At 41.8% G+C, this 10,000-nt stretch overlaps 1 protein-coding gene across 1 annotated transcript in view; it reads right to left on the bottom strand.

Moving 5' to 3' along the window:
* Positions 1-1,329: 1,329 nt before the first annotated feature.
* Positions 1,330-10,000, bottom strand: part of LOC138003740 (myosin IE heavy chain-like) — a 60,189-nt gene continuing 51,518 nt past the window's right edge. The window contains exons 27-32 of the mRNA XM_068849962.1: positions 9,167-9,309; positions 8,316-8,385; positions 6,272-6,346; positions 5,626-5,691; positions 4,151-4,346; positions 1,330-3,801 (exon numbers count right to left, since the gene is read on the bottom strand). Of these exons, the coding sequence (XP_068706063.1) occupies positions 3,230-3,801; positions 4,151-4,346; positions 5,626-5,691; positions 6,272-6,346; positions 8,316-8,385; positions 9,167-9,309 (1,122 nt within the window). The 3' untranslated portion in view covers positions 1,330-3,229. The remainder of the gene's footprint in view (positions 3,802-4,150; positions 4,347-5,625; positions 5,692-6,271; positions 6,347-8,315; positions 8,386-9,166; positions 9,310-10,000) is intronic.

Below are 10,000 nucleotides of genomic sequence, written 5' to 3'. Positions count from 1 at the left end.
CTGGGCCCGCTGACCGATAACTGGGCCCACGAACGAAGACTCCATTTTCGTTATTACTCGGGAGAAAACAGCGTTGAGCAGTCCATAGCTTAACAAGTGTAAACTGAATGCTGAAGCTAGTTGTCTGTGAACGTTCAAGTCCTTACGGCTATTCCAAGGCAAGAAATACAAGTTTACGTTTTTTTGTGGCTTAGAACTAGGCTCCAAACACATTTTATCTCCAGTAGAATTCGTAGCTGAGTACATTATCAATCTCGGGAGAATGATTTTGCACGATTTTAGAACTTGGTTTAATTAGTGGTGTTGTGATTGTAAAATGTGGCTGCGGCGGACTCAAAATGTGCTTTCTTGGTTAACGTTCATTGTAACGTTAATGAAATAAAGTAGGTTTACACAGTTCCCATACTGGTACCCCCTCGAGTGTCTTGTGTACCCCTGTAATTGCCGGGTTGCATGTGACGTCATCGTTGGACAGCAAGAACAACAAATTGCCTTTCCGCTGAGAACTAAACTTTATTACAATGCAAATTGATGTTGGATGGCAATACAATTGGCCATTTTGGAAATGACAAAGATTCAGCTTGATAGTGAGGAAAAGAACAATAGAAAGTCGTTGGAACGAATGTGAAAACATTTGCATATCATCCACTTTCCTTTGTCTTTGTCCTCTAAACCTCTCTTTCAAGCTGAATTTCAATATATCGAAAAAGGCCTATTATTGTATTGCCATCCAACATGGCCGTCGTGCCACGTGGGTGCAAACCAATTTACTTAAAATACCATGGGTTTTTGTGCATCTCTGGTTACGTCAAAATTTTTCTTGTTTTCTCTGAGAGTTCGAGATAACCCGAGAGTAGCGTATAAAGCGCTTTCACATGACTTCGCTTATTTCGGGAAAAGTTGAGTCGACATGTTGGTGTTCCAAGTTTTCCTTCACGGCGGAATATCCCGTATCAGATTATATGAATACGCTCTATCCTCGCGTACAAAAATCGTTGCAGAAATCTTTTTGCGTTCGAATTGACCTTGGCCAAACCAAGATAATACGTAATCTAGAATGCTTGCCTCCGGTAGAATCCAAGGGCTGGCTGCTTTTTGAAGTTCTTGAAGATCACTGAAGATACCTTCTGGGCGGCGATAGATAAATGAATGGACACATAAATGGACTGTTAAGATTATAGTTTGATCAAAGCAATCAGAACCCTCTCTTGGGGCAAGAAAGCATTTCTCACGGAGCAACAATACAAGGATTGGGTACGACTTCCAGCGCCTCAAGGTGCTTTGGAACACATGACTTCAAACGTTACAAACATACATTCGACTCATACATACATACATACATACTGCTTTATTTCACTGAATCATGAAAAAAACTACATAAGAAAGATTCGCTTCAGCCCTATTTATTGACGATAAGTCGTGTTTACCTATTACTTACGTCTATAAAGACCCAACTTGAGAGTATCCGTACCAATAAAAGGAGTTAAATATCGGCGGGTCTAAAACACGGTCTCTCGTTGCAGCTCATTATTTTACCTTTTGGAAAGTCACTCAAAACCCTAATTGATTTGGGTAACCCTAGGCCTAAACTTGGTTTTTCAGCCTAGGGTTAGCCACATTGAGGGTTTTGGGTTACTTTCAAAAAGGCAAAACAATGACCTGCAACGGGTGACCCTCTCTCAAAAGTGACCTGTGTTTTAGACCCCCCGTTAAATATAGGATTTCAAGTAGATACAAATTCATTAAATCTAAAGCTGATGTTAACTTAAAACTATAGTCAATAAAATACCTCAAGGTTGCAGGTTCCGCCCCACATCACTATGAAAATTTTGTCACTTTATCATTATCTCTCAGATAGTACGCGCAATATGATTGGCTAATTTAGCAGGCCATATTCCGCAGTACAGCCCGCTAAATTTGAAGTTTTGGTGCAAAATTTGCCTACTAATTCTAAGGTATTTTTGCGCGGTTGTATGGATATGCGGGAAAAGCAGACCTCAACGAGTGTTTTTGAAATCCAAAAAGAAAATTGGGGGTAATCACGCATTTTTCAAAGATGATTAATCACCAATATTTGTAAAAAGCTTTAAATCACAAAGCTATGTATGGCGTTCTTTTCCAAATCTAAGCTTAATTATCTCTGAAAAATGCATGGTTACCCCCAGTTTTCTTTTTTGGATATCTAGAACACTTGCCAAGTTCTGCTTTCTCCGCATAGTTTTGAACTGCGCAAAAAATATCCCTGTATTAATAAGCACCATCCATAGGAAATTCGGGTATCACCTCGAGATGCGCAGAACGTATGCACAACAACAGTAGTAGGCACCGTCCTTAATAAGTTCTGAAACGCACCCGCCCGGGTAAAATAACAGGAAACCCGCTTCTTTATGATGCAATGATCAGAATGTCTGGCTATCTTTCGTCCTCCCAAATATGTATACAAGCATAAAGGTAAAAAATTGCACAACTGCAACAAAAAAGAGCGCGGGTCATTCCACTTACATACATACTTAATCGACCACTGTCCACAGGGGCTTTTCAGGGCCAATGAAACAATCAACATAACGACAAGACAAAACAACAACAAAAACAACTGTTAAGAATCCCAACTGGCCGGAGGCAGACCAGTTGGCTACCGAGAAGTTGAACCAGGGACTATGAGGACGGGTCTTAAACCCAAGGCAAGCGCCCTACCCACTGGGCCGCATTGCCTCCTGCAATTACCCTGGCTGGCACTTCAGCTGCGGATGCTTTGTCCTTGAGCAAACTGTAAACAAACTCTTGCTTTCGCCCTTTAGAGCAAAGAAAGAGTGAACCTCGGAATAGCCCCTAAAATCTGATGGTCCTTTTACTCAGTGTATGAATGGGCTTTCTCCAATAAGTGGACATAACACCAAAATTTTCCGCCTGTTAAAATAACGAACCAAACCTCATCGCAAAGATCACATCATTTGTCGGTATCTGGTCGTTTCGCCTACAAGGTGATTCGCCCACAGTCAAGTCGTTTCCCCGACCCCAAACCAGCCTTCTTAAGATGTGTGGGCGAATAAACTTAAGTGTTCCTCAAGAGATCTGATTGTGGACGAACCGACCATAAACCCATTTGCCGCTTGCCCCAATCTTAAAATGAACTTAAAAGCATCCTAAGAACCTTTAAGGCTACATGAAATGATTTAATAGCAAAATATGATTGACACAAAGGTGGCACGATCTTTAGTGACTTGTTTTTTTAAGATCGCTTTCCTCCCTTTACAGGTTTGCCATCTTCAAACTTTTTCCTTGCCCATATTTTCTTCACTGGTTTCTCCGTCGATGATTTCGGTGACATTACAACCTTGTTCTCCGGAAACTGCATCCCTCTGTTAATACTTTCTGGTGAAATAGTTAAGTCGCTTGCGAAAAAACTGTCACCGCGAGTTGCAACTTCCTCTCTCATATTTGGGCTAAAGTCAAACGCATCCATCAGCGAATTAGGAAGGTGGCTCGCACCATCAACAGCTTCCACTGGCTCACTGCTGCTCTGTCTTGAACGTGCATTCATGGAAATCTGCTGATTAATCTGAGATAGGCTCCCACTATTTCCGAACAAAAAAGGATTCAAAACCACCTCTTTTCGCGCCCATTTTTTTCTGTTGAACTTCATGGTATCAATGTAACGCCGCGGTCGGATTTTGTGTTGGAAGTGCTCCACAGCTGCTAGTTCACGTGCTTTTGCGGTTTTAGGGCGAAGAATTGGCGGCAAAGAGTTGATCACCTGTTGTTTCTCTTGCTCCCGCTTTTCGCGAGTGTAATTACAAGCAGCTGTCAAAACAAGGCCACAGAAAGAAATACTTGGTACAAAATTATTATTGATGTGATGTTATATCTGAAGTGGACCATGTTCAAGTTCAAGTAATATACGAACGTTATGCATTTTGCGTTTCTTAGGTTACGGTAGCCTTTCAATTCAAAGTAAAACCAGTAATAAATACAGCTACCTCCCAAACATAGACCCCGTGATCTTGCTTAGAAGAAAGATCCAGTTGAAAAATTACCATTTACATGCCGCAGTAGTTTGTAAAAAGATGAAGGCTCTAAAATGATGAGAAAATTAGCCATGGGGACAAAGTAGCGTTGATTTAACAACAATAACGTCGAAAAAAAAACTTACCCTTTGCCTGCTCTAAAGCTGAAAGTACATCAAGTTGTGCCCAACAAGGTGTGTTTGTATCATCTTTCCCATCTTTTACAAAACTGAAAAAGATGGAGGCGCTCGACAGGATGTCACTTTCTATTTCGGGATTAAACGTCTTGGAACGAAGGCAGTGGTAACGGACAGAATCTGCAAATGATTCCCAATCAAATATCTGAAAGAAAGAAAAGATAATGATAAACACAAACGTTGACAACATTGTAGAGAAGCAAGCCGTTAAACTGAGTTATTACGCTTATTCAAGAGGTGTTTATCTGGCTTTCTTGCTTCTCTCCAAGAAAACGATTGATTTACGTTTTTTGGCATCTAAATTAAGCTTAAAGCGAGCTCTACTTGAGCTCCATGCATGCAGTGCTCCACAAGTTGACGCTTAAAGGACAGTTTATTTCAATTACCGAAGAGGTTGATATCTCCGTTGAATATGCTTCCCTGTGTTACTGAGGTTCGAAAGATATCTTCTTTATTTGCATATAGTCAGTGTTGTGGTGAATAATAGTCCATAAGGGAAGACAAGTTAAACTCAAAATAGTTGACAAAGCCACAAACGGCCGTGAGCTAGAGGCACCCTCCAGGACCAATCAGTGGTTGACAGCAGCTGGGGAGAAAGGCAAGGAGGCAAGCAAGAGTTTATGGACTCTCCTCCATACATACACTGAAGTGTAAATGAGGCTTTTCCCATTAGAATACTAGAATCCTACAGCTGGGTAATGTGAGAGGTTTTTTTTCAACTCCACTACACATCACACCAATACAATCCATTAGGCTTATCTTGGATTCCTCCGACCTTGCACTAGTGACAGGCGTGAACAACCTATGACCTAGATTACAACAACAGCAAATGATACACTGCATAAATCTGTGACAGCGCCGGATACGAAAAACCAAAAAACCCGTGCGGGGAAAAAGTGGAAACATTGCCGAACCCATGCAGTGCCAGCTACCCTCCGGGGTTTAAATGGTATCTCGCAAGTCACAAAATCAGCAAATCAATAAAAGAAGGTACAAATAGTATATGAAAAAAAAAAAAAAAGGTAAAAATAGCGTAGCGGTGACCAGTCCAGGCTTAGAATGACTTGCTAACGTGACAGGATAGAACTAAATAGACTGCATGATGACCATCATGCACCACACAAGTCGCACCCACACTCTGATGTTTCCGTGCCGTAGAAATATCAATTTGTGTCTCATTCGCACGCTCAAACGCCAGAAATTACATTTTCCTGCTATGCTTTATTATCTAACGGATAGCCCGAAGGCTTTGGTTTGGGTGGATACGTCGCAATATCTACATTTTGCGTGATGTCACCCATTCGGTGTTACTGATGTGCCAACCAGAGGTTAATTGCTTGTTGAAACAATGACTTCTTTTGTTAAGTGGTAGGTAAATTAAATAACAAAAGAAATTTGACGTCAATTAAGGCAATGAAGTATACCTTGAACGTTTTATCCCTTTCTAAAGCACCTCTCAATGCGAACAGATCATCAGATAAGAAAGAACCCTACGGATGGAGAGAACAAGTTATCAGTATAGCTCTGTTGAAAGACGGCATTTGCCTTTCGTTCCTTCCACTGGTCACAGCAAAGCCAGGCGTTGCCGATGAAATTTCTTTACCGAGTGATGACGATTGGTCGCTCGACCAGTTTATGAGCTTGCATCTCGCCAGGGAATAGATAAGAGTTAGACACTAGCGCGTTATGGGACATGGTACTACGAGCCCACATAGAAGGTCAAGGGAGAGTAGCCCGAGTGGTCCTCTATTTCATGGACAGAAAATATCTCCCATAGCATACTGATAGGTTACAATATTCATGGTGTACAATTGGTTTTTGCCCTACAACTTTCCTGCGCTTCAAAGCTTACGTCATACTTTGCATAACATCAGGAAGACTGTGTTATACAGAGTTAGAAAATATAGGCCAGTGATTGGATTAGTCTGTGTGTGTCCATGTCCTAATTTTGCTCTAGAAAATCCAACACCATAAGGCGTGTCACCAGGGGAATAAAGCGCACATCCCCGAAGGACAGGTCAATACAACCCTCCCATAAAAGTATTATATTCCGGTGATTTTTTTACATACCTTTACGAAAATTGCATTCTTGCTTCCTCGAGTCGCCCAGACATTTCCCTGTTCATCATTTTCAATTTTAACTCCCTGCATAGAAAGAAGCAGAAAACGTTAAAACTAGTGAACTACAACTACATGCTATATTTATCGGAAAAGACAACTACACACGGCCACTGAGCGAACATAAGGCATCCATAAAACAAAAGAACAAAACCAATACCAAATCAGAAATCAATACCGAATCATTGCGCAGTCAGAAATTTTACATCGGTATTTTCTACTTTCTCACATCCCACAATACACCTCTTTTACTATCACCCCCCCCCCAAAAAAAAACAAAACAAAACAAAAACAAAACAAAAAAAAAAAAAAAAAAAACAACAAGCGGCAGTCAAAACTTGCCTATTCTACCGACACGACACGAATGCACAAATGCTAAAGTTGCCTTGGCCTCTTCTAATAGTTAAGTTGAGAATTCCGGGTTTAATTTGACGAGGAACAACATCTTTTGCTCAAAAGAAGCAGATATGGAGCTCCTTGTACTTCGAGGGGTTCAGCTCGAAGATATTATCGCGTGACCAATTATTCACATGGTCTACAGCCAGCTGGAGGTGACTTGACTGGGATGGGAAAATCACTTCCGAAATTGGGGTATCGTCCACACATTTCCATTTGAAGAACGATTCATCAGGCAACTTGAGGTCATTAATCATAACCAGGAAGAGCCAAGGCCCCAGTTTTGGTGCCTTGGGGTACTCCGGCGGAAACATGAAGCCAAGAAGAAAAACAGTTCCCAAGCTAGACTTGCCACAAGTCGACCTAACGAGAATCCCAGGAGAAAATGTTGTGGCAAGCGAAGCGTGATTTTTTGGACGCGAATCGGATGAGCGAGCGACGAAGTCGCTAGAGGTCGACTTGTCTGGCGTGCAAGGTTTTCATTTCCGTTTCGCGCTAAAAAGGTGATGACGTCATTCGAAAGTTCTGCACTTGAATGGTACAACCCGACAAAAACAATCGAACATGTTTGTTTCTCCGAAATCGAAAGAGGAAATTTGTTTACTTTGTGCTAAAGGTATCAGAAAAAAAGACGAAAGCTTATTTCAATCTCGAGTCGCCGCTTGGAAAGGATCTCCAGTGATACTCTTGGACCAACAATTTGCACAGTAATTGTGCTGACAGAAACGAAACACTAGTTCGGAATATAACAAAGTAGGGGAAAGCTTCGAATCGTCATGAAAGTCAATTGATTTCACTCATGAATGATCAGGTAGGCTTCAGGTGTAGGAGACGGGCTAGACCGGGATTACAAAACATGCTAGACCGGAAATCAAGTACGAAAAGTCGTTCGTTTGAAAGTATATTCCCAAGCTTGACTCTTTGTTTTCAATTATCCAGTTGATAGATTTCGGTCTAACTCCAAGGCTATAAAGCTTGGCGATGAGAGATCATGGTCCACTAAGTCGAATGCTGTCTGCAAATCAAGGAGGGCAGTTTCGTAAAGAGGCCCCAGGACCGTCAGTGGCGCTCAGCCATCGATGGAACATAGATATAAGCGCACACGTGGTAGACGAGCCGGGAATAAAGCCATACTGGGCGGGATCAATAAACTGGTTTAAGGGACATGTCGATAACGAAACCTTTTGCGACATTAGGCAGAGAAGACGTTAAAAATATCGGTCTGAGGTGTTTACTGAAGTCGGCAAGTTTCCAAGCAGTAGGGACTTCGCATTCAGAAAAAGAGCAGTTTAAGATGACAGCGATCGGAGCAGCCAGGATATCGGCGTATGTTTTCAGGACCGCCAGCGTGAGAGATCTTAATGGCGCGGAGTGCCTTGGCGACTACGTATTCATTAACAGATATAGGCTCGTCGTCCCCAGCTGTATCCACACGTACACTGTCGGACAGGGGGATGTTTTCCGCCAGAAGTGAATCTTTGTATATTAGAGATGGATCGCTACAGCAGTCATTCACACTTGGTCAACCAATTATTGCCCCCCCACCCCAGGTTAAAGTCCCACGTCCACTTCCCCACCCCCGGCTTTTCTAAATATTTACCTTTCCAACACAGTTCCTCACTTTTGTAACCTTTGCGTCAGGGCTTGGAGGTAGGGTCCCCAGTCCGATTCTTAAAAAAAGCAAAGATAACAGTTTGAATTCTAGGTTGAATGTTTCATTAATTGACTGTTCGTGAGGCCACTCATAATTTTCAATGCGATTATAGAGCTGTACCTCCTTTAAGGGGCGAGCCAAGGAAGATAGCTAAGTCATTTGCCACCTGATAACATGAAGGGGGTATCAGTGTACAAGAATCATTTTAAGGACTCCATTTACTGCCGTATCAGCTGTCACTCAAGACCCGAAAAAAAATGGCTTAAACGTTTTTAAAGTTCATCCTGGTATGCCTCTGTATCAACGGCCTCGTAAATCGCATCTCAAACACTAAAAAACCCTAACCGCAACTTTAATCAATCAAACATATAACATACTTTTCAATAAAACAATTAATTTACTTTGGGGCGTGGGATACGAGCTAATTATACCCACATCGTGGGATTCTACCATCTCATATCTAGCGCTCTCTTCTCGTGGAATATAATGTGAAATATTTCGTTTTCTGTTGTCTTCGAAGTCTTAGAATTGCCCTCATTTCCGTTTGTCCGAAGCCTTACTTAGTTTCAATATTTGGTACCATAACATTGCCGTTACATGAAACAGCTATGTTGTAGAATTAATCGTTTCAATAGAGCCATCCCTCCAAATTGTGCTAACTCCTTTGAGCCACCTTAACTACAAAGGCACGCAAGGCGTACAGAGCCAATGACAAGTTCTCAGTGTTAGAAATAAACCCCTTTATCACGGCTCACTTGCAATAACAATACAATTTGGATAACAAATTTAAATCATACCTTGTGGCATCAAATGAGTTGTCAGAACTATCAATAATAATTGCTGGTCGATCAATGTTGAATTCTAGTCGCGGCTCCTCTCTTTCAAACAGTGTGATTTTGCACCAAACTTCAGGTGCCGCTATATCATTGTCCTCTGAATCCTAGTGATAAGAAAATTGATGAACTTAGATCTTTATCAACGTTTCAACTACATTCCTTTTGGTTAGACTGTTTGAAGGTTTCCTAAGAGAACACAAGTACAACCGCATCCGGTTGAAAGGTGCTAAATCTTAGTAACTGTCATGACTGTCCGCGCGCCATGATCGAGGGCCAAATATTTTCCTGTCCGGCCCGACATAAACTCAGTCAAGAAGCATTTTATCATATGGGCTCTTCACATTATTTATGAGCACTCAGAAGATGAAGTTTGAGCAATATAAGTGACAAAAATGTGCATAAAAAAATTTATCTAATATGATGTCTGCATTTGCTTTTCTGGCTGTAAATAACTTGGATGTTAAACAGCGACCAAATCCTCTAAAATCGCATCGCACGGAGCAGTACGTGTTCCTAGCAGGGCTGTATGGTTTTTTTTCGGCCTGCTCACGCTAAAAGCGCACGGCCCTCATACGGGGATTTTCGCAATAGCTTTATAATGAAAGCGCGCTAGGCCGTACGGGCCATCTCCGTGAGCGGGCAAGATGAACCAAATCCCGCGCTGTGATTGGCTACCCAAGCGCTCGGGATTTCTCGCTTGGTCCCGCAAGATAAAAGATCATTTTTATCATTGTGTCATACCATTTTTAGGTGTTTATGGACCTCGACTTCGTCTCGGTCCATAAACACGTAAAA

This window comes from Montipora foliosa, chromosome 5, assembly GCF_036669935.1.
Source record: "Montipora foliosa isolate CH-2021 chromosome 5, ASM3666993v2, whole genome shotgun sequence".
Classification (NCBI taxonomy): domain Eukaryota; kingdom Metazoa; phylum Cnidaria; class Anthozoa; order Scleractinia; family Acroporidae; genus Montipora; species Montipora foliosa.
The sequence above is the reverse complement of the archived record's forward strand: the minus strand, read 5'-3'. Positions and strand labels throughout refer to the sequence as shown.